Genomic DNA, 26175 nt, shown 5'->3' with positions numbered 1-26175 from the left:
TCTGTGCGCTTGGAACTCCCGAGGAAGACAACTACAGCTAAAGAGAAAGTCAGGAAAATAATGCAACATTTTTTTTAACTGGGATTGAAAATAAGTTAAATATATTTGAATAGAGGAATGACAAATAAAATACAACACATTCACATGGTACAATAGAGTTAGCTTTAAATTGACAGGGCTACAGCATGGATTCCCAATACTAAAAATAGAGGAGCAAAAAGTACATAAAACCAATATTTATCTAATTTTAAAAAACAGAAAAAATAAGTATGCATGCCTATAACATAGTACATATGGATAGCTAAAATGTATGTGCACATAATATTCATAAACATTATATACACACATAGAAGTATAAAGTGGGTTAAAATAACACACACAAAATTAATTATAGTACTTTTCTCAGAGAAGGAGCAGAGTAATAATAACATACTCAGCCATGAATAACAAACTGAATTAAAACCTCACCTGTGATGCTTTAATTTATATAAACAAATGCTGATTCTTCGCAATGAGTGCTTAGCTGTTCACAAAAATTCCCTTTATACTTCTGCAAATCTTTTATTTTCCTCAAAAAATGTAAAAAAAATTTCTACCTGCATAAGATTTAGAGAAAATTTTGCTACTCTAAAATGCCAATTGAAAGTAATTTGTTATGACTAATAAATAAAATGTTATTTATAAAATATGAAAAAGACCAGGGATGGTTCACTTGAGCACCTGCTCTACAGAAACCGATTCCGGGACAAGCTACATTCTCCTCATTCCTCCATTTGCAGCTGCAACTTCTACATGATTGTACCATCTTTGCTTTCAGGATCAATTGGGCGGTAACGTCCTTTCTCGTTCTGACTCTCTGACCCAACTCCATGGCTAATTTTGATAATGCTTTTTTTAAAGGTGAAATGTTTCTGTCAAATTTAAGATGAGGCTGTACCTTCCTACTGAGAGAACCACTTTCCAAAAAGATGAGGTGGTTGTGCCCTTACCTGCTCTTTCATTTCAGCGTAGACTTTCTCTGAGTTCAGTTCCACCTGCCGCTTAAACTCTTCCAAAGCAGCATCTGCCTGCTGGGCCTGCAACCTTTGAACTTCAGTCACACGAGTTAGCTGCTCTTCTTTTTCCCTAGAAACGTTCAGAGTTAAAATATAAAAGAACTAAGCTCGAATAAAAGAACAATATTTAACCCTCTGAAATAAAACTTAGATTTCATTTTTTTGATCTAAATCCTACAAAACTCTCCATTTAAAAAATGAGAATCATTTTTCTCAGGACAAAAAGGGTATCGGCGCATAATATGTGTTCTGAAGATTTCCCTGCAAAGAAATCCTAATAAAACTGTCTATACCTATGGATGAAAACAAAACGTGGCATATCCATACAATGGGAAATTATTCAAACTTTCTTGAAAACATTATGCTAAGTGACAGAAAATAGTCCCAAAAGGTCACACATTGTATGAATCCCTTTATGTGAAATGTTCAGAGCAGGTAAATCCATAAAGAAAGAGAGCAGATTAGTTGTTGCTAGGGGATGAAGGGAGGCAGGAACAGGGAGTGAATGCTAATGGATACGGGTTTTCTCTCTCTCTTTCTTTCTTTCTTTCTTTTTTTTTAATGATGAAAATGTTCCAGAATCAAATAGTGACAGTTGCACAGCCTTGTGAATATACTTTATAAATTCATCGATTGTACCCATTCAAAAGGGTGAATTCTACAGTACGTGAATTGGACCTCAACATTTAAAAAAAAAATCAATGTGCCAAGATAAAGACGCATACCCTGAGCAGTGACCCTGCATGCTAGGGAATGCAGCACAGTGGCCTGAGATTATCAGTGCCTCTAGTAAACTGCCTACACCCCAACTGAGAGTCAGCTTAACTCTGCAAGCCTTGAACCAAAACTATGTACTCAAAAGAGACCACCACCAACAACAAAAGCTTTGTTTCTTGTCATAGAATAAAAGTTTTAGTTTATAACGTGCATACAAGTTAATAATAGCTAATTTTGCATTTTGATTAGGTGCTGGGCATTAAGCAAAAATATTTACAAGCCTCTTCCTCTTTCCCCTCACAGTAATGCTATAGCATCACACACACACTGTTACACTGCGTTCACACACCGAACCAGGATCCTGGCCTGTGATCAGCTTCTGCCATCGTTGCAGCTGCCTACTAAAGTGGAGTGCCTTCCCCAGTTTCCAAAGGCCTTAAAGAAGATGGACAAAAATGGGGAAGTTCCCACATGTGTAAGATACATTCTTATCACTGAGTACAATGCTAAAGAATGCTAGAGATGGGATCATCGCATTCACCCAAATGAAACTGGAGATAAACCTCACGACGCAGGGACACAGTTTTTCAAACCAAGACGCCTCTAACATTTAAGAGTTGGGCAAAAGATAACTCGAGCTCTTTATAGTTATTCAGGCCTGACACATTAATTTCTAGGATAACCAATGAGAACAAGTGTGTAATGAAAAAAATCAGAGTATCACATTTTCTCCCACCTAAACTAAAAAGCTTTCTGAAACATGACCAAAAGACTGATGAGAAGTGTCACCTAGTTTCTATTCCATTAGGACTCTCCTGTCCTTTTATAACAAAGAACACACAATCTTCTCTCCCTTCTAAACTGAAATAAGCAGATCTTTTCATACTGAGAAAGAATATCCCCTGTATCTTTCTCCTATTTTTCATTTTAAGTGCCATCTGTGTCTTTCTCTTCACCTCCATCTACACACCCGTCTAAGTGAACATGGCAATTATGTTGCTCGAAGCAAGTTTTCCACCAGATGCTCTCTTCCTCTGTGAGCCTATTTTACAGGTGCAGCCATATCGCTATGACCTACAGGGTTTAATGCTGCCCCATGACGTGTGAGGCCTCGTGTGCTAACGAAGCCATTCCACCTCATGCTGCAGCCAGACGTGACTCTCGGTTACTGCGCTTCACATTTTATATAATGGGAGACAGACTTCTGGAATTTTTTAAAAGCCTTTATTTAAGCTGTCTCCTTTAATGATCTAGAACCAAAATTTTCCATATATTTCACTGGATTTCTTTAGTGTTAAGAGGTTGCTCAATTCCCATGCCTTAATATCAGTGACTCTTTTTTTTTTTTTTTTTTGGCAGCTCAGTATTGTTACACAGACAATGGTCAAGAAAAACAAAGCATCATTCTGAAGGCCACCCTGAAAGCCTGAGCATCCCACTTTCTTCAGAGGAGTTTTACCTGAGCTGTTGCTTCTGCCCAAGAAGCAGGAAACCTTGAGTTGTATGTGTCATCAATTGGCCAGAACAAAACTTTTTCCAGAACCACATGAACTATGGTTGAAATATCAACTTTATTCTGTCCATTTTGAAAGTCAGCTGTTCTATGAATTTATGTGTGATAACAAACATATTTCTAATTTAATAGGAAAATTATTTTTCTCTACAACCTGTCATTCTTAACTTCAGTGCATTTTCTTTGCAACTCATGGTCACATAAATCAAAGTCTTAAAATTTAGCCATCATCAAGTACACATCAGAGAACATCTTTAAATGTTAAAGCACATTATGGTACCTTGTCTTTGATTGATAATTCTTATCCTGAATTAACATTAGTAAATATTGTTTTATGTTAAATAGCAACTACAGGGAAATGTATGAGATGTCCTTTTAGTCTGCAATCCTATCACAGTAGTTAAGCTAGTTAAAATAAAGACAGTCTCACGCAATGTTAGTCCATATTCTTGTCCTAGGAAACCATGAAATACACTGAGTTCTACTGATATTTAGGAATTTCTTTTATAAATTAGATGTGTCTTAGGTAAAAATTTAATGCCCGCCTTCAAAAAGAATACATTTTAACTTCAACAGAGAGATGAAGCAGCAAAGACTTGAGGCTTTGAAATAAGACAAACTCCTCACTATCATAAGAACAGTGTGCCTTTTGACTAAGATCCCAAACAGTACATCTTGGCAGAAACAAAATAAGTGACTCTGAAGTTCCCCCCACCTCCAGTGGAACTAACTGTGGGGCCAAGTACAAACGCATTACTCAAATGCCTTAAAGCTGGGCCTCCATAAAGATAAAAAAGGTGGGAAGAAAATCTGCTTTTTAGCTCTGCTTTATTTATAAAATCTAGTATATTTTCTGAGAATTTAAAGGATAAAAAAAAGTTGCATTCTTACATAACCACAAGGGAACTCAGATTAAAGGATGTTCTGAAGTACATGATTATTTCAAACAGAGCAAAAAAGTATCAGACTAATGAGCTACAATTTGGTATCCCTTCAACTTTACAAGTTAACATTTTCATGTGCAGGCAAACTATAATTTCAAAATCTTCCTTTTGCACATTTCTGTACCAGCGTTTTTGATAATTGTGGACATGATCCAACCTATATTTATAAGGCTTCACATTATAGTATACTTCATTTGCTGCCAGCTTGGCATCTCCACTGGAAACTCCAAGAAAAACAAAACAAAACAAAAATCTTCAAACAAGTTTGAAAAAAAAAATCAGCTGGGAGAGTCTCCAATCCATTCCCAGCTGAGCTGGTGAGCAGACTCTCAAGTAGGGCAATACCTCTGCTTTTGGCTGCCAATTAAGACTTCAATTGATTGGACCAAGGCAAAAACATTAAAAGACCAGTAGTAGGCTCAATTCTTGCCAAAAAGAGAGAGAGAGAGAAACGAGAGAGAGAGAGAGAGAGAGAGAGAGAGAGAGAGAGAGAGAGAGAGTTAGTTTAATACTATAGAAATATAAACATTTGATACTTTTGATACTTCAGGAAGCCATAAAGGAATGTCTAGTAAAAAACGGTTACTGGTGTTTGTCTCAAGATTGAAAAGATATGACAATACTCCCCAAACTGATCTACAGATCAAACACAATCAATGCTTGAGGGTTACAAGCCAAGGAGCAAGGTAGCCTCTAAAAGATGGAAACGACAAAAACAAATTCTTCCCTAGCACCTCCTGTAGGAACCTGTCCTGACAATACCTTGATATTAATCCCCTAAGTCTCATTTTCAACTTTTGACTTCTGCAGCTGTAAATTAATAAAGCGGTTAGGCTGCTTTAATACACTAAGTTTGTGGTATCATGTTGCAGCAGTGATAAGAAACTAACACAAAAAATAATATTTAATTTATTACAGCACACCAAGGGAACTTAACATAAAATATCTATAACTTCCTTAACAACAGTGTAAGGGGACTTCTGAAATAACAAATCCAAAATTTAAAACAGCCAGGGAAAAACAATACATAGGCTGAATTGTATTATACTCTTCCAATATTTGAAGTTTTTCTGGTTGTTCAGTTAATCAACCTCCCCAAAGCAGTAAATAACATTCTAAAAAACTCTGTCTCCCAAAGGGAATATTTTCTCAGTGGCAAGTTTGAGAGAGATAAGAGCAGGGAAAGCATGACCATGACTTGAATTAACTGCAGACAAACTCCTTGACCAAAATTTATCTGCCCAAATAAGCAAGATACATTTTATAGCATGAAGTTGACACAGTTATGAACTAAAAGGTCTGGACATCAGGGACCACTAGCTCTTCCTCTGACTAGAGAAAATCGTTATTCTCCACGTTCTTAAGATTAGAAGCCAACACAGAAAGAAACAGTACAGTGGATAATAAGAAATGAGGCAATGTTAAAAGCCTAGAAATTATCTGATGTTACAGAAAATGCCAGGTCAAAAATAAGGAGACTTTTTATATGTAAGTTTTAAGAACATATAAGAAAATTGTTTCCAACATGTCTGCATCAATCAGTTCAAAGATATTTTTCACATTTTGATACACAGCAGATGTTCACTGTACTAGTTCAATTCAAAATAGACAAGGTGCTGTATCCTAAGTCACAGAGTAGAAATTCTATGACATAATCGCAGAACCTTTCAAGCTGAAAAAGCCAAATAATTGTGAAATGTACACTCATTGATAAATGAGAAGACAAAAAGATTTTCTAGGGACAAATAACATACCTTAAAAACAAATATTTAAACTGCCATAGGAAACAAAATTTTCTCATTTTGTTCTTTCTCCTAAGAAAACATAAACTCCAGTGAACTTAGTGGCTAATGCCTACTTCCATGTTAACTGCTAACTCACACAAAGGAGCAATGTTACACAATAATTCTGTCTTCCTAAGAGGTCAAGTACAGAAGAAAAAAAAAATAAATGCCAGTGTTATAACAGAGGTATGGGCAGAGGAGGGGCCTTGAAGGCTCAGATGTCATGTGACTTCTTGTATAGTAGACGGCTACAGTAGAACCAGAATGACACACGCGGGGAGAGTTACATACTGTAATATTAGTGCTGGCAGTACAACCAAAGTCAGCACAGTTCAGTGTCAGAAGCCAAAGAAATAAATCCTAACTCAGAACAGCACCAAAAACTGTTAATGAAGAAGCAACCAAGTTCACTGACACTGTGATGATCTGGGACTAAATCAGAGATTTCTCTCTAGCTTATAAGGGAAAAGTGAAGCAATAGAGTTAGCAATGGAACACTCTTCAAAGACCCAATGATTTAGGTTTATGTGGAAAGCTTGCCTAGCTTCGAAATCTAGGATTAAATACGTCAGTTTTGAATGATATTTGGAGATCTTCTTCTACCCAGGAACCTCTTGTTCAGCACACAGAAGTTCCAGAAAGAATATCTGTAAACCCTTTGAAGTCAATGTGATTCAAAAGAACTGGTTCTGGCATCAACCTCCTAGTCTTCATCATCGGGAGCTTGGTCCTTTTCTAGAAGCGAGATAGGATTCTGGCGGCGAATCCAGAGACCTAGTTACTACAATTGTGAAAAGGTGTTAGCAGTGAAGACTTAGTTCCTGGCCCGACCTCCTGATGCCAGTTTTCCACCGATACAGACCCTGGGAAGCAACGGCAGCGGCTCAGGATTTGCGTTCCTGCCATGCACACAAGAAAAACAGCTTGCTTTCTTGGTCTCTGACTCTGCTTCTGGCTACGGTGGGCATTCAAAAGTAGACCATCAGAGAGCTGCCCGTGGCCCTCCCTCTCCGCCCCTCTGCTTCTCAAATTGTAAAACAAAAACACAAAGAAACAACAAGAAAAATTGCTATCTTGGAGAAACTGTGATCTAAGGAAAGAGATAAAAGCCAAGGAAGAAAATGAAGTACACTATGATAAGCTATAGGAATACAAAGGATGTTCAGAGAACTTAGGACAAGAGTCATGTAAGAGCCAACCTTAGCAGATCAATAATTTATGCAAGGTAGAATAGAAGTGGTGAGGTAAACTTAAGTAGGTTAAAGTTTTACATAATAATTTTGTGCTAAACTAACCTCTTTCTATTATACAGAACCATAAATGAACCAATTCAATCTCAGCAAATAGAAAAGAAATTAAAGCTTTTATATATTAAAATAACAAAATCTTGAGAAAGTGATCCTTGAAGCAGCCATGCTATCTAGTGAAGGTAAAGTTCCTTTTAAAAAATTATATTCTTGGGCCCAGCATGGTGGCCTAGTGGCTAAAGTCCTCACCTTCAACCCGCCGAGATCCCATATGGGTGCCGGTTCTAATCCCGGCAGCTCCACTTCCCATCCAGTTCCCTGCTTGTGACCTGGGAGAGCAGTCAAGAAAGGCCAAAAGCCTTGGGACCCTGCATCCAACTGGGAGACTCGAAAAGAACTTCCCGGCTCCTGGCTTCAAATCAGGGCAGCACCGGCCATTGCAGACACTTGGGGAGTGAATCATTGGATGGAAGATCTTCCTCTCTGTCTCTCCTCCTCTCTGTATATCTGACTTTGTAATAAAAAAATTAAAAAAATTGTAAAATATATATATATATTCTTTACATTTCAAAATAAATCTCAAGTCTAATGCTGTTTTCCTTCACGTTTCCTATATTTAAGAAACTCTTGATTAAAAATTTCATGTATAGGGCCCGACAGCGTGGCCTAGCGGCTAAAGTCCTCGCCTTGAACACGCCGAGATCCCATATGGGCGCCGGTTCTAATCCCGGCTGCTCCACTTCCCATCCAGCTCCCTGCTTGTGACCTGGGAAAGCAGTTGAGGATGGTCCAAAGATTTGGGACCCTGCACCCGTGTGGGAGACCTGGAGGAAGTTCCTGGCTGCTGGCTCCGGATCGGCATAGCATCGGCCGTTGCGCTCACTTGGGAAGTGAATCATCAGACGGAAGATCTTATTCTCTCTGTTTCTCCTCCTCTCTGTATATCTGAACTTGTAATAAAAATTCCCTCTTTGCATTGCAGGTGCTTATACCTGTCCACTGTGTTCTTAGGGTTGGGAAGGGTTCTAGGCCAGATGTTTTTGTTGAGAAGACACTTTCATGTTAGAACTTTTGTTAATTGTGTGGGTTTTCTAGGGGTTACTGTGTGGATAGTAGAAAGTGAAGTCCTTACTGGAAACATCTAATCTCTAGATGTGAAAAGTAACAGGCATTTAAGTAAGTTTTGTTCTTTTATAGGCATGTTTGCTTTTGGGGACTGGCATTAAATTTGGAGAGAATGCAGATGTCACTGGGGTGGGAGGGGATGGGGTGAGGAAGTGTGCCTAGAAGGGTTACCTTCCTGTTATTCAGCTTGTCTACCCATTGTTCTATACATATGCTTTAGTTAATCCCGCTATATATTAAATAGATCCTAAGCTCCAAGTATGTTAAATGTAGAGGTAGTAAACTAATCCCTATATAAATGCCTCTTTTGGTAGTTTTTAGGAAGGGGTGTCTTCTGGGAGTGATCCTTGCTAAACCCTCTTGGAGGGAGATGTCACAGTCCTGGGCTTAGTCCTTGGAGGTGGTAGAAGGCGAAGAGGGAGAGCTTGTTGCTAGCAGCTCCACACCCAGAAGATGGCTTTAGGTTACTCCAGTAGGTGTATATATGTGTCTTTGGATAAAGTATGTATGTTTATTTTGGGCACAGTTCATTCTTACAACATCTATGCCGTATAGATATCCCGGGGTGACAGTGTATGACAGAAAGTAGAAGTAGTGAGTTAATGAATTTGTATCTTTTTGTTATAACTGAAAGGCTGCATCTTACACCTGCACCTCTTGGGCAGCGTGCATCAAAAGTTCCTGACAGCAGGAAGTGGGAAGGAGAGGTGTGACAATTTACATTTGGCTGCTGGCCATCCAGGTGCCATTCCCTTTAAGTAAATGCAAGCACACATTAAGTAAATGCAAGCACGCCTTGTAGCTAATATCTCGCTAAGGTCAATGTGATTGTGAATTCTAGAAACAATACATAGTATGCACCGTTCCTGTGCATGTCACTTTAAGTCAGGCAGCAAGGGAATGCAGCATCTTCTCTCTAACTCAGCCAAAGCGTGTATTTAAAGCCTGTTGCTATTTTTGTCTCTTAAAAATTTTTTGTCCCCAAGAAAATCAGAATTAAATTTTTTTTCATAAATAAAAATAAATAAATCTTTTAAATTTTCATGTTTAAATTATGTACCACGTAGGCAAAGTCTATGTCCCCACGACCACACTTTAGAGACAGTATTATATAGTTAAGACACACATGTTCTCAGGTGACACAACACAAATAAAATCTTTTACAAGAGGTGTAGGACCACTTGTTACTAAGGAGAGGAAGAGAGATCGTGGGAAGTCATTCAAGCAAAATGACAAGCAAACCAAGTCAGATCAAAGGAATAAAGAAAAAGGCTGTAATGCGAAGCTGAAATATTTATTTCCTCCAAAAACATCATCTATGCTTTGTCCCTGGGCAGTTCAATATTTCAAAGTAGCTGAAAAATATTTTCACTTATGTTAATCACTATGCACAAGTCAAATTTTAACTAGGCAAACTTTCTCTTTATCTATCAAATATTAATATAATATTTTTCATGTGACAGAAGTTTTTCCTGCTTACCATACATTATTTCTAAGTTGTGTGAAATGTATTTAAAGTCAAAATGGAAACCTTTTGATTTTTAGCGAGCAATACTGCTACAAAATACCATTTATAGGATAGGGACCTTTTTTAAAGATTTATTTATCTATTTATTTATTGGAAAGGCAGATATACAGAGAGGAGGAGAGAGAGAGAGGAAGATCTTCCGTCTGATGACTCACTCCCCACGTGAGCACAATGGCCAATGCTGTGCCTATCTGGAGCCAGTAGCCAGAAACTTTCAGGTCTCCCATTCGGGTGCAGGGTACCAAGGCTTTGGGCCATCCTCGACTGCCTTCCCAGGTCGCAAGCAGGAAGCTGGATGGGAAGTGGAGCAGCCGAGATTAGAACCGGCGCCCATATGGGATCTTGGCGCATTCAAGGCGAGGACTTTAACCGCTATGCTATTACACCAGGTACAGAGACCTTTTCTAAATTTTGCAAAATATGAGTCCCTGTTGTGTTAATAGGACAAATAATTTATTTTTTCATACAGTTCTATAAGAATCACTTCATTTTATAAGAATTTATTTACTTATTTATTTGAAAGGCAGTGACATAACTAGGAGCCAGAAGCATCATGTAAGTTACTCACGTTCTAATTGGGAACCTGAGCATTTGAACCATCCCTGTGCCGAAATGCACTGCAAGTGCAATTAGGATGCACTTGGACACTTCGACACAGACACAGGTGTACAGAGCAGCAGCTTACCCTGCATCACAGCACTCGCCCATCATCTAGCTTTTAAAATTATGAAAAGTTATTTATTTTTACTGATGTAAACAGAAACCCAAAAGAACAAGTGATATACCAAATTCAGAAAGTGGTGGCAGGAGTAAGAAATTGAATTCATGCATCCATTTTCAAACTCCCAAGCGGTTTTACTGTATCACGATACTGATGACGCTAATCCTGCCAAATGGGACACATGATAGGTTTCTCTATCTTTCAACATCTCTCTCTATTACTTTAAAAAAATGTTTTGTCATATCCATCATGAAGGTTTTCTACATCTTTGGTGAGATTAATTCTAAGTTATTTGAGATGCCTCTCTGCTATTTTAAATTTCTTTCTCAGCCATGGAGTTATAAGTGTATACTAGTACCATGCATTATGATCATTAATTTTGTATCCTGCTAACCTGCCAAATTCTCTTACGAGTTCCAACAGGCTTTTCACTGAGTCTCCTGGATCTCCTATATAGAGAATCTTTTTGTTTCTTAAAAAAACTATGAATCTCTATCAACAGACTTACATTAATTTCAAGGGGCAAATGAATGTGTTAGGAATGAGAGATTTACAAAGAAAAGGAATTTTCTCTGAGATATAACAAAGTGATACAATAATTTTTACTCACTGTATAAGGCATAAATTATATTAATACTTCCATGAAACTGTGTTACCTATATCCAAGTTGGTTGAAGATCGAAGGTTTTATTGATACTTATATATTGTACGTATTTCACTAATGATTTCTTTGTAGCAAGACTTTTCAAAGACTCCAAATAATTATTTTATGTGGTTAATAATAAGTTAAAACATCTGTTAATCTGCAGTCATGTGGTATTAATGAATTCATTTACGACACTTATTTTGAGTACCCAACATATGCCAGCCAGGCACCTAACAAAATGTTATAAACCATCACAAGGGCAAGCACAATGGCTCAATTAGCTAAACCTCCCCTTCAAGGAACAGTATCCCAAATGGGTGCTGCTCCATGTCCCAGCTGCTCCACTTTCCATCCAGCTCCCTACTTATGGCCCAGGAAAGCAGGAGAGAATGACTCAAGTCTTGGGATCCAGAGGCAGCTTCTCGCTCTTGGCTTCAGATTGACTCAACTCTCACTGTTGTGGCTGTTTGGGGAGTGAAAAAGCTGATTGAAGATCTCTATCTTGTCTTTCCCTGTAAATCTACCTTTCCAATAAAAATCAGTCAATCGGGCCCTGCGCGGTGGCGCAAGTGGTTAAAGGTCCTCGCCTTGCACGCCCGGGATCCCACATGGGTGCCGGTTCTAATCCCGGCAGCCCCGCTTCCCTTCCAGCTCCCTGCCCGTGGCCCGGGAAGGCAGTCGAGGACGGCCCAAAGCTTTGGGATCCTGCACCCGCGTGGGAGACCTGGAAGAGGCTCCTGGCTCCGGATCGGCATAGTATCGGCCCGTTGCACTCACTTGGGGAGTGAATCATCGGGTGGAAGATCTTCCTCTCTCTCTCTCCTCTCTGTATATCCGCCTTTCCAATAAAAAAAATAATAATAAAAATAAATCTTTAAAAAAAAAATCAGTCAATCTTTACAAAAGGAAAAAAATGCTGAATTAGTCACAATCTGTTCCTGTGCAAACAAGCTTTAATTGTAGCAAAGCAAACAACAACAACAACAAGGCAACAAATTAATACTAACAACAATATTCAATTCATGAAATGAATAAAAAATATAAAATTTGTATAATGGGGGAAAAAAATCTATGACAGAAATTAGGACAAGAAACAACATGGTGGCCTAGAGTGAGGACACATTTAAACAGATGGAGAATCATTAGCTAGGGTGAAGCAGAGGCAGCGATCCCAGGAAATGGTAGGACAGGGCAACAGCAGAGGGAAACCCATGGTCATGGGAAAACATCAGAGACAGTGAAGTGCTGCTGCAGCAACCAGATATCCATACAAAGCCACACCTGGTGATCAGAGCTCCACCAGTGGCCAGGTAGGAAGGGGAGTCCACCAGGAGCTCAGGGAGTACATCCACGTACAGAACTGCCTGTCCTGCAGATTTCCTTGATTTGACCATGAGCAGAAGCTGCCCAAGCAGGCAGGCACGGGAACAGGGGGGATTTCATACAGAGAGAATAACCTCTGATGAAGCTGAAAATGATCTTCTATACTCAACTTCTAAAGATGAAAACTAAAATGTGTGATATAAACAACATAATGGATGGAAGGAAGACTACATTTTACTAGAAAGAAATATCCCCAAATCAACAACAAAATACCAACCAACAAAAATAACAGCATTGGTGACAATTATTAGAAACCTAACATGGAATAATGCAAATGTACTTATAATTTCTACAAGCAGAGACAGTGACAAAAAAAGTTTCACAACAATGGCCTCAAACTTGTATACTTTAATGTAAATTATAAACATACATAAGAACTCAATGACCTTCAAGAATTGAAAAAAATACAGAAAATCATAATCACAGTCAAATTTTACAAAATCAGAAATAAAGACTATTAAAGAAAGCTTATGCAAAGAGGCATATTATACGGGACAGTATAACGGTATGGCAAGTTCAGTTGCCGCCTGCAACACCAGTATCCCAAATGGGCACCAGTTTGAATCCTGGCTGGTCCACATTCAATCAAGGTCGTTACTATGTGCCTGGTAAAAGCAGTGGAAGAGAACCAATGTCTTAGCACCCCTTTCACCATTGTGGAGATCAGAAGAAGCTCCTGGCTCCAGCGACTGCAGCCATTTGGTGAGTGAACCAGTGGGTGGGACCTCTCTCTCTCTCTCTTCCTGCATCTCTTCTTCTCTCTCAGTAACTCTTTCAAATAAATAAGGTTTTTAAAAAGCATGTTTTACAGACACAAAAATAAGGCTACCAATAGATCTCTCATTTGAAACAATGCAAGCAAGATCACAGTATCCTAGAACAACACATCTATTATACACTCAAAGAGGGGCAGGCATTGCGGAGCAGCGCGTTAAGCCACTGTGAATTCCAGTTCCACACCTGGTCCCTCTGCTTCCTATTTGCCCAGCTTCTTGTTGGCACAGTGGGGAAGCAGCGGAGGAAGGCCAGTGAACTTGGGTCCCTGCCATCCATGTGAGAGACTCAAACGGAGTTCCAGGCGCTGGGCGTCAGCCTGGCTCAGCTCCAGCTGTTGTGAACATCTGGTGAATGAACAAATGGGCGGAACATTTCTCTCTCCTCTCTTCCTCTTTTGGACACTCAATCTTTCAAATAAATAAATCTTTTCAAAAAGTTTCTAAATCTGTCTCATTGTTCAAATGTAAATAATAGCAATGTAATGTTGAGTTTATATGAAAGTGAAATATATGCTAAAATATCACAAAAGTCAAAGAAGGAATGGTAGTAAACAATCATACTATCTTTATAAAATCTGATAATGCATCTTGAGGATAGAGTGTCATATGTTGCTGTACAGTCCTGGTGGTCAGATTGCTAATCTCTCTTAATCTGCATTTCTTCCTCAAAATTCAGATGGTAGCACACAATTACACATGATTACATTCAGGATAAACCAAGATAATCTTTATTAAAATACCTTTTAATAAAACTTCTATAAATTAAGTATAAAACATGAAATGAAGTATTACTACATATTACCAGCTTATTTCACTCTATACTGTGATTGTTTAATTCATAATTATAACTTTTGATTATAGTAAAACTCAAAAAAGCTAAAAGCTGCTAAAATCTACCAAAATCACCTAATAAACTAAACATCTCATGTTGCAAACTAAAATGCTGTGTGAAATCCTGGCACAAACATCTGTGTTAATAAGAAGCCTCCTGACCATCTCATTAGGCTGACATGTTAAGGAGTGTGCTCTTGTGAAAAGAAATGCCAAATTGTATGAACACATATCTACAAAGAAGTATTTAACAGAGATTTCCTTGTCAATTTGAAGCAAGGTCACCACACACTGCTCTGTTCTCTTGAAGCTTTACAATGTGCTTCTTGGAGGGAGGGTTAAGACAGCATGCTCACTGGAGCTAAGGAATGTTTACAATAAACTGGAAACATCGACTGCTCTGGATCTAAAGTGGTTTCAGATGCTCAGGCAGAGTGCAGAAAATAGAACAGCTGGGTCCCCTACCATCACCACCAGATAACTGAGAAAACTATTTTTAAGATGAAAAATATATTAGGAGTTTTTAGGCACTTTCTCAAGTATATGGATAACACAGATAACCAGAAATGTTTATGTAAATTTAAAATGCAATAGTTTTAAAGGTCTAACCCCCCAAAATGTAAATTCTTTTTAATATCTTCTAATAATCATCATTTTCAACATGACACGCAATGGCTCCAGTAACTAGAAAAGCAAATTACAGTCTAAGTAAATTATTTAGAAGAGTGCTAAAATGAAGGGAGGAAGGAAGGAGGAGGGAAGAACTCGTATACATACAAAATCATGATAAACAAATAAGTAAAGATAAAGCATCTTAAATATATACCAAATATTTGTTCATATCAGAGCCACAATCTGCTCAAACTGAATGACCACACACTGTCAATGTGATAAAACTTTTAGAGTGCCCAGAAAGACTGTCTACAAAATGTGGTGAATCTCTGTAGTAATAAAATCAAACACTTCTTCCTTTCAAAACAGCATTAGTCATAGCACAGCAAGCTAAGGAACAATTAGCTTCCCAAGGAAAAGATGTTGAAATGTTTCTAATTATAATCGCATAGCACCCCTTTAAAAAGAAAAAGCAAAATCAAAGAATCAGACATCAAAAGGCCATTAGGTCTCTCGATATAGACTGTTTCCAGACCTAGTTTACTCCACATAAACCTCCTTTGGGGTATTTTCATTTTTCACTACGAAAAGAGATATATGGTTCAAATTACTGAGAGTTTCTTCAAAGTTCCTTGACATTTCTATATTCCAATGCTAAAATGTATACATTTTACATCAAATAATTTAAAGAAAATGACTCATATTTTAACAGCCACTGATTTTAAAGGGCCTTGTCAAATTGTATGACATCACACTTCATGTATTATAATTTAGGGAAGAAATTTTTTAGGAAGTTTTGTGAGAAGGAAAAGTATGTTTGTCAAGGATGGAAATGCTTGACGTTTTTTTATCGTTCATAGTGACATGACACACTCTTTCACCAAACCATTTTGGTTTGCCACATTCCTAATTTCTGGCTTGTCATTGTTATTGGTGTGTCATCAGATACACGTCCTTAAAACACGTTGTTCCTTCTGGTGACAAAAATCTCTGTTTTCCTCCAATTCATTTCCTAACCTTCCTTCAAAATTTACCTCGTTGCCAAAAATTGTCAAGGAAGCAATGCTTTCTGCTAGGCCACTCAGCTCACACACTGTGCCACCCTTTCTTCACCCATTCCCCTTGCAAGCGCAGGGCCCTGTCAATCCTGACCATTGCCCTTTACACTTTCTGTTCCAGTTTGGCACATCTCTGCAGGATGCTGCACACCCCCTCTGGGCTCTCCATTTCTACAAGCTAGTTCATGCTCTTCTGACTTCCTACAGGACTATCACCACACTTAAGAATAAATCTGCTGGTTATTTAAGGCACTGTGCTCAGAAGATTACATGAGAATGCCATTAGGAACACCAAAATTAATACCAGCTTAACTTGGGCAAAAGTATTATTGACTGAACTTGTTTCCTAAATCTTTACGAAGAAACTAGAGTATCTGGTGGGTAATACCCAACATATTTGTGAGAATTCACTATCACTGAGGATGTGTGCACAAGATTGTATTACAGTTATTTAAGTTTTGTTTTCTTCCTTTACACTTTAATGCATAGGATCAAGTCTAATGTGAAACCAATCAAAATTAAAGTAATAACTGCCTTCTGTTTTGTCTCAATCGTGTTTGGTTTTTATGACTTAACTTCTTAGCACTATCATTGGCAATGTTGTTCTGCTTTGTAAAAATACTAGAACATTAATGGAAATGATTATATCAATGAGCTGGCAAAAAAAAAAAGACTACAGTATTGACATATTACAGAAATGTCCAAAGCATATGCTAGCTTAACAGTTCAAATGAAATCCTCCAGGCATAAAGCAGTAATGTTGTTTTTGTTTGTCTGATTGGTCTGTTTTTTCTTGTTATTGTTTTTAGCATTTTTTGACAATTATGTGTGAGGAGATATGGGAGACGAAAATTTGTCAAGAGTACTTTTAACATCAAATAGCACTACAATACTCTTAGTTATAATTCTATAGCTAACAGACTATTTAAAATCTCTCTTTGAGTTCCTGAATGGTCTGGTACAATCAAAAGAAATATTCTTATTAAAACCCTGGAAACCCTTTTTATAACTGTCCATGACTGCCCTCCTTTTGTGGGTGGTAATAGCAGTTGCAGTTAGGGCAAAACAGAAATATATGTGCCAACTGTCATAGTATCATTTGGAAAACCAACGACAGAAGTCAAGTACAAGAATGATTAGCTATCCCAGCAATTCCACTCTCAGTTATAAACTCAAAGAATTTAAAACAGATACTCAAAGGACTGTATGCCAATGTTACAGCAGCACTAGTCATAACACCCACAAGTTAGGAAAAAAAAAACTCAAATGTCCAGTAACAGTTGAAATCAAATTATATCCTACAAGTTATTCAGCCATAAAAATGAAATAGTGATAAATATCACAATCCTGATGAATCTTGACACCATTATGCCAAGTAAAAGAAGCCTGGTACAAAGGGTCACTTAGTAACTGATTCCATTTATATGAAATACACAGAAAGGATCATCAGAGACACAGAAGGCAGACGGGTAGTGAGGATCAGAGAAGGGATGAGGAATGGGGATTAACTGATTCACAGGGACAGGATATTACCTATGGTGACAAAAATCATTAGAATTAGGGAATGGTAAGTGAGCAGTCACATAACCCTGTGCACGTTCCAAGTGTTATAGTGAATTATTCACTTCATTTATTTAACTTTTTAATATGAACTTTTTTAAATGAACTTCTTAAAGTTCATTTTTATGCCTTTGAAATAGAAGAAGAATGGGGAGATTACACACCCACTCATTCACCGCCCAAATACCTGTAACTGCTAGAAGTGAGCCAACCTGTAACTGAGAGCAACAAAACCCATCCGAGTGCCTCCCACTTGGATAGCGGGAACCGAAATCTGTTGGTGTGTCTCTGAGATGGAGCACGAGTGAGGCAGGACTCTATCCTAGGCCCACTGAGGAGATGTCAGTGGCCCAAGTGGCAGCTTAACCCCTGTGCCAAAACGCTTGCAACTGACAAGTTCACTTTAAAATTCAAAAAAAAAATGTTATCATTTGAAAATCTATTTAAATTGATAAAATTGACTATGCAAATTTCGCTTCAACTAAAAGAAGAAAAACCTGTAGCTGACAATGTGGAGTAGGCGTCAGCATTGAAAGCCAGGGGATGATGGGAGGAGCCACAGACCATGCGGCCAGCCCGGAACTACAATCCTCAGTAGTGGTGCTCTTTCCTCAAATGCTGCTTATGTTTGTTTGCCTTTTTCTCCTCTCCTCTTGATCAGACTAACACGAACTTATCTAATTGTTAGTTCATTTTAACTAAACTGGTTTTGGGGATTCCCTCCCTTCTGGTTCCAATTTTACTGATATCTAAGAAACCTTATTTCTTATTTTCTTAAACATTTATTTAATTCCTCTTTAGCTTTTTTTTTTTTGTGTGTGAAAGTTTAGCTCACTTAAACCTAGACACAAATATAGAGTGATTTTGCAACATTTGATGGGTAATACTTTCATTAACTTTCAGGTTTAAATAGGTGGTAATTTTTGTGATTTCCCTTTTAATTTAACTTATTTGAAACTAAGATTTTAACTTGAATTAAAAAAAAATAAGGAAACCGGTTGTTTATTATTCTAGTTTAATTTTGTCAAAACCAGGAAAAGAAAAATGTGCTCTCTACGACACAGATTCTTGGAAAGCAGACATGGCTTCCTTTATGATCCAGTCCAAGTATCCAGTCAGCTTTAGTTACCTGCAGCCAGGAGACAAGCTGGCTTAGTGTCATATCTTGAATGCTTCAGGAGAAACCAGAAATTCAAAATGGATGTGAAATATAACTTTATAATGTTTCTAACACAAAACTGTCGAACACTATGCACACCAAACTAAATATATGTACAGAATGAGTCAATCTGCAGCCCGGGAACTTACAGCATCTGGTGGACAGTTTGCCCCTGAACAGGAGACTATCAAAGCACACAGGTGAAAATGCACAGAAGGGAAAGGGGCATTTGGCCCGCTGGTTAAGATGCCAGTGTACCACACTACAGTGGCTGAACTCAATTTCTCTCATCCTAGCTCCACCTCCTGATTCCAGCCCCTCATTGGTTCAGATCCTGGGGCAAAAATAGTGCGAGCTCAAGAAAACAGAAACAGCTTTTTAAAGCACAGAAGAAACAAAAGAAAAATGCAGAAGAAAAAAAAAAAGGAAGAAACAGCTCATAATGTCAGTTTAAAATATCAGATAACAATAAATACTGTGAAGAAAATTTAGTAGAGTCCAAGGATGAAATATACATCTGTAACTTGCCGCCATGAGAGTGCTACAAAACGGAATCAGTAAAGCTCTGCTCTTGAACTAGGCTGTCCCCAGTGAAGTGAGAAGGGCATGAACATGCAGCAGGAAATTGTCCCGGAAAACCAACTAGAAAGTGTCAAATGAAAAGGTTGTAAAGAAGGGAGATGGAATAAAATAGACCAGAGTTTCTCGATAAACGTGGGAGAAGTTTATGTGACATGAAAACATGGGTAGGCTGGATTTGGTTTAAGAGTGGAAGATACAGAAATGAAAACAATGAGCAAAACTGCTCTTAAAAGAAATTTGATTATCAAAGCAGAAAGGGAAAGAGGACCAGAGATAAAAGGAGTTGAGAGAAAGATTTTCATCTGAATACATGTTCATATCCAACCGTTAAATGGACTGATGCAGTTGAAAGATGCAAAGTAAAACTAGAATTGCATTTCAAAACATACAAGATGAAATCTTTGTGAGTCTCACTGGAAGTACAGGTGCAAAAAAAAAAAATCATACAAATGAACAAAATACAAGAAGATGGGGGAGCAGGAATGGTCAAAGAAAACAGTTCATGAATTAGAAACAGTAGCTTTCCTGGAGTCACAAAAATTGAAGCAGTTTCAACTTTACTTGAAATTAGTGAAAGATGCCTGAAGAGGTGGAGGAGGATCTATTGTTAGTCTAGAAGTGATGGCAGCCGCTGCAACACACACCCCATGAACAAACAGTGCCAAAAAGAATTTTTCAGAGGGATGAAAGTTCAAAAGAAAGTGTCTGTGGTCTATTATATTAATAAAGCATATATTTGATAGTGAGAAAAATCAAAGAACACTCATGGCAATAGACAGTAGGATGATTTTTCTAGAGTAAAAGAAAAAACCATTTGGGAAATGGTGAGTCAGCCTTTGATTCACTTATTAATTTTGCAGAAAGCTAACCATGTTCCACGGCTCAGGAGGTCATACGACGCCACATGCTTCACTTCTTCCTCTTGAAGAAGAAGCAAAAGACCACAAAGCAAGCTGAGATCAAGGACTTCTCCTTCTCCTTCTTTTTTAAGAAATCAAGTTTCAAAGTCATGCAAAGGTCAGTGTGTGTTTAGATTTTAGCCCCACAAACTGATTTATAATTGAATCTACAGCACATCACACTAATTGATTCCAAAAGTGATGATGCTGACTTATCATAAATTTGTTCATTATGTAATTACAAAGAGGATGAGACTACATATATCACATTTCAAAAAGAATTCTACCCCCCCCAAAACAGGGTAAGAATCATTCTAGTCGTCATATATAAAATGACATCTGGCTAACATCTCACAAGAAGTCTTCCCCAAGTGTAAGCTAAACTGCACGGAGAGAAAGAAGAAAAAATGAAAACCAAACATTCCCCAAACAATGAAAACAGAAATAAACAGAATGAAAAACCCAGGGAGGACTCTCCAGTAAATACAAACTAAGTGTAAATAGGCTGATTCTTTAAAATTCTGCACAGGTCTACCCGAGAGCAAATTTAAATTAGTTTCAGAAACCAGCAGCGAAGAAAAATGAGAAAGCAAAACACAACTCGAACTCTCTCAAGTCAAAAATTCTGTGCCTGCAAAAATCAAAATATTTGGTAGCTGTGATTCATCCATGATGAGGCTTTTTTCTAACTAATATGCATGGCTTTATCCACATCCACTCAGAGCCAGCAATTCCCAGAGAACATCTGGATTGAGGCAAAGGACAAAAAAGGTTAGTTCATTTTGAACAAAGTTGCCATCTCCAAACCTGAGGAAACAGGGAGAGATACTAAAACACCGGGGAAGATCTGAGTTCAGAGAATCACTGAGTAATACGTGATTTATAAGCATTCAATCTCACAATACAGGTTATAAAAAGGCATGCTATCAGTAAAGCTGAGTTTAAACATATAACTTCACCAGAGCTAAACAGTAGTCTCTTTTTGTCTTTATTGTTTCATTTCTTTTCTTTTTTATTTTTTTAAGACTTATTTTTACCTTTTTATTGGAAAGTCAGATATACGGAGAGAAGGAGACACTACAGATCTTCTGCCTGTCTGCTAGTTCACTCCCCAAGTGGCCACAACGGTCAGAGCTGAGCCGATTCAAAGTCAGGACCCAGGAGGTTCTTCCAGGTCTCCCACACGGGTGCAGGGTGCCATGGCTTTCAGTCATCCTCTACTGCTTTCCCAGGCCACAGGCAGGGAGCTGGATGGGAAATGGCACAGGTGGGACACAAACCAGTGCCCATATTGGATCCAGCAGATGCAAGGCAAGAATTTAGCCACTAGGGAATTGCACTGGGCCCTCTGTTTTCACTTTTAAGGATTTTATTTTTAATGTATTAGACTCTCAGGGTCACAGCAAACGCATGAAATTCACTACCACGAAGTTCTCATGTTAATGTGATATTAATACAAAGAGCATGGATTTCATGTAGTTAGACAAAATTTTAAGATAATGGTGTTTCCCAACTTCCCTCCCTCCTCTTTTTTTCTTTTTAATTTTTGAGATAAAATGCTTTATCCAGCTGTGGTTCTTCAAGAGAATCTGATCACTGTACAAGTTAGCATTGAGCAGAGACCAAAAAATCCAATTCCAAAATATGTATTTATTATTGCTATGCTGTCCTAAGGACCATGTACAGCAGGAGTTCCGCAAGTGATTCTTTAGTAAAGCAAAAACAACATCAGGAACAGTTTACCCAGTCCAAAGTTGAACAATGAGGGGGGAAAATATCAACTGAAATCTGAAAGCTAGGGAAGAAGCAGGGAAAAAAGCACATTTCAGGTACACAGGACAGGGAGCAAAGTTGTAAGAATGTGTTAGGACAAATAGAAAACAAAATTTATCACTACGCTCCCAAGTTGTATTGTGAAATACATCAAAATTGTTCGTACTACATAAATAAATTAAGATGTAAAAAGAAAAGGGGATTTTTACAATAAAGAAGGAAAAGAGAAGCAAGAAATGTAAATTCATGTCACAAGTGAGAGTAAAAATACTAAATATTGATGCTATAAACTATCTTTAAAATACTCAAAGGATAAAAAATGAGGATGAAAATATGAGAAAGAGAGCTAACTCTATAAGAGAATGGTTAAATACAAAACTGAATATGGAAAAGTGATTTAACAAATTGAAACTGTTCAAAATAAATTTATTAAAATTTTTATGAGAAAGTTTAAAAGATGCATACAAGAAAACAGATTAAAAAGAACTACATTTATTATTATAATGATAGGAACTTTCAGTTATAAGGATGAAGTTAAGTCTTTTCAATTCCCATTAGAAAAAACCATCCGTAAATTAAAATCAAGATGGAATCTAGCACTACATAAAGGTCAGTTCAAGCTGACATACAAGCTGAGGTAGGGGGAAGAGGAAGAATAATTTATAAACATTTAGCAAACCTACCCTGCAATCGTTTGGCCAACAGCAATATATCCCAAGAATATGAAATCTGTTTAACTTAAATATAAAAAATCATTCTTTTTTCCTAATAATAGATTTATTTTACTTCTGATGATGTTTACTTAGTTAAGAAGGATGCTTACCCATGTAGACCACCAATTAGGGTGGGGAGAGTCAAGGAATGGGGCAAAGTGGATGAGACATCTTTTTTTTTTTTCCTGTATCTGGGGCAAGTGGGGAAGGTACAGAAGTGGCCCGTTCCAAGCATCTGATGTCATCCCAAGGTCCCCAGTGTAGAACATGTTCTGAGGCAATTGCTCAAGTGATTTGATATGAAGTTATGTACACATTTCATCAGAGTAAAAGGTTAATATGTCATGATTATTTCAATAGCTTAAATAATGTTGGATGTTATAACATCCATTCATCATTTCTAAAAATATAAAAATTTGTTAGCATCAAGGAATGGAAGATAAAATACTTGATCCAAGTTGTGAGCCAAGAACCTCTCGTCAAAAGGGACATATTATGGTCAAAGTACTCCTCATAAGAAACCAAATGTCTACGTTAACTACAAGAGCAAATGTTCTAACAGAAATTCTAGTCAGTGAAGAAAGATAAATATTGCAGAGGGAAAAGGAATAGAGTCTGAAAATGGAAAGACATGTTACTTCATAAATATGTAATAGTCATTATCCACACAGCAAATTCAAGATAACTTACAAACTTTGAAAATAAATTCAGCAAATTAGCAGAAATTGATAATTTTTGAAAATATAAATATAGAATGCTAGCATAAATTCTAAGGTACTTAAGACAATTTCAACCTACATGCAAAAACATTACACATGGATATGAAAATCTAATGCATTTTGGCTGAACAATATTATATTTTGCATCTTTTCCTAATGTTAATAATAATAGTAATAGAAAAACAAATCAGAATTTTCTACAAACTCACTCTTTACATATGTAGGAGCTCAAAAATCTCATGGAAAATGCATAAAAACAAGGCTTTTCCATTATTTGCATCAAAATGAATTTAACTTTTAATTTCATTTTCCTCCTTAAGTAGCTCACACATAGATTGTTTAATTACAGATCACTTGTCTGTTGTGGCATAGAAATATTTACAATTAATCTTTGAAGAAAAAAATTTTTAGAACCGCAGGCAACAAACGTCTTTCAAAGAGATTTTCACCCACTTAACGCGGCACAGAAATCGTCCTATGTATCATTCAGGTTTACAGGTCTCCCTTATAGGCTTCTTTTTACGTAGCTCATTACTTCATTTTTTCTATTTTAAAGTAAATATCATTATTAATTTCTTGAGTTATTTTTCACCAACTCTACAAATAAAATCACCAAACCACAGTTCCTCATGTTAGCAAAATTTAAAACTAAATTTAGAATTACACTATTTGACTGCACTTCAAAATTCCTATTCTTGGCCAGTTGAGCCTCGCAAGATTCCCAGGTCCAGCTCCTAGGCACACTGGGAGGCTGTTCTGAAAGCAAACTCATCCAAAGTTTGCAGGAGGCAGAGTTTCACTAAAAGCAAATGCAATCCAAGTACAGTTCGCTCCCTGTTGCCCTGTTGGGATCAGAAGATCACTTAATATTCCATGTACACCTTCCATAAAACTTTGTGTCTATTAAATAAAAAGTACAAACACACTCCCATTGTAATTTTGCAGTTTTAATATCTTAGGGCATTTCTATTTGAGGATTAATCCCTGTTCCTATTAATATTATAAATGCTGATTTATGACAGCAAAAAAGCAACCAAGGATAAATGAAGATTTTTTTAAAAAGCTTATGAGAGAGCCTATCCGCTCATGTTTTAAATTATATCATATTTAAAATATATTCTAAGGAATAAATAATGTTTTTCCATTATAATGGGAGTTGACAAATACTATGCATATTACGCGAGAATACATATGTTTTAAAATGCTGTGATTCTAACAGATTTCAAGCTGCTGATCAAAATAGAGACAAATGAAATACCCAGTATTCATGAGATGTTTTTTTCTTCTTAGCAACACCAAATGACTACTTTGAATTAACTATGCCAAGTAGCCTCTGTGCAAAGCTGATGGCCAATATGCAATTTGTTTACTCTTTCTGCATTTTTTTTTAAAGTAAAAGCAATTTAAGTTTTATCCATGGTATACACATTCATGGATACATTTATACACAGCAACTAAAAGCTAAACAACATGTTTTAGATATGGGGTTGCTTCTTGTATGATCATTCATAATTGTATGATCTAAAAGTCAATATTATATATTCAAGTGAAACTACATATTTTCATTATTAACAAAATAATAGCTTATCAATGTAATGGTAAGAGTGAAAAATATGTATAATGGAAGAAAAGTTTAAAAATGGGTTAGAGTGAGTGTGTTTCAAAGCACCTAATTTTGCTGCAAATGATTTTGAAAACATTACCAAACAGAAAACAATTATATAAAGTTTCACACATACTTTAAAACATTCCATATAGCATTAAAACATTACAAATCCAACTTGATAATAAACAACATTGGAAAGCAAATAAATCAGACATATACAATGAAAAGCCCTTAAGAAGTTCATGGAGAATGTTTGTAATGAAAAAAAATGTATGCACCAATTTCAAAATTTCTGACATCAAAAAATTATTAATTCATTTTCCCAAAACCTCATTGAAGTAGACTCATATTTTCACCTACTGTTGCCAGATTTTTATACCCTCCAAGTAAAAAGTATCATTTTAAGTGTTAATCCTTCAAAAAGTGAAATCAAATTATTTTGTTACACCTGTCTGTATGAATTTCACTTTTAGCACCAAAACAAAACTTAGATTTTAACACTTTTTTCCATAAACTTTTAAAATAACCCTTTAAATATTTTTCATTCCTTCAATTCTTCAGTTTCCCAAATACTTCTTTAATCTTTGAAAAATGGAAAGTGAACATATATAATCCATACCATTGTAGTTACTTTGAAGTAACTTTCAGTTACCAAAAGCTATTAAAATTATTTTCTACAATAAAAATGAAATAGGATGCAAATGAATAGTATAAATGTAGAACAAAAATTAACAGCAATAGTAATTAGTTTTCTTTTTTAGAAACAATAGCAAGAAGCAAATTACTTTTCAGGAATTAGATGCTTAAGTAAGCAATGTTGGCTGCAGTGCAAAGTATCTACCCAAATAACAATAGGTTTTGCAGCACCTGCTTGAGCTCCAAACCAGTTTGCGTTGGTACTGTGGATTTAACGAAACTACTGTGTCAAAAAAAATCACTCAATTTATCCGTTAGCATCACATATTATTGTCTCAAGTGACAACAATATCCTCTCTGCCAAGGTTTAAAAACTACAAGAAAACCTTGACTCTTAGACGTCATTAGGGGAGGAGGCAAGCTATTTCAAGGGAAGAGCCTATCTGAAATATAACAAGGTCAGAGAGAGCGAGAGAGAGCGAGCAGGTCTGTAAATCCACAGAACACAACAATCATTGGAGGCTAGCTTCTCCAGAATGATTCAAGGAGTGAGGAGAACCAACTCCAGGGGTGGTTTCTCTCTCCTGC

The 26175-nt window shown here is 37.0% G+C and overlaps 1 protein-coding gene across 1 annotated transcript in view; it reads right to left on the bottom strand.

The window, feature by feature from the left end:
- CEP112 (centrosomal protein 112) overlaps nucleotides 1-26175 on the bottom strand; it is a 362513-nt gene that overhangs the window by 237591 nt on the left and 98747 nt on the right. The window contains exon 17 of the mRNA XM_040989545.1: nucleotides 990-1125. Within this exon, the coding sequence (XP_040845479.1) occupies nucleotides 990-1125 (136 nt within the window). The remainder of the gene's footprint in view (nucleotides 1-989; nucleotides 1126-26175) is intronic.

This window comes from Ochotona curzoniae, unplaced genomic scaffold, assembly GCF_017591425.1.
Source record: "Ochotona curzoniae isolate NIBS_2020 unplaced genomic scaffold, NIBS_Ocur_1.0 contig_523, whole genome shotgun sequence".
NCBI classification, from domain to species: domain Eukaryota; kingdom Metazoa; phylum Chordata; class Mammalia; order Lagomorpha; family Ochotonidae; genus Ochotona; species Ochotona curzoniae.
The sequence above is the reverse complement of the archived record's forward strand: the minus strand, read 5'-3'. Positions and strand labels throughout refer to the sequence as shown.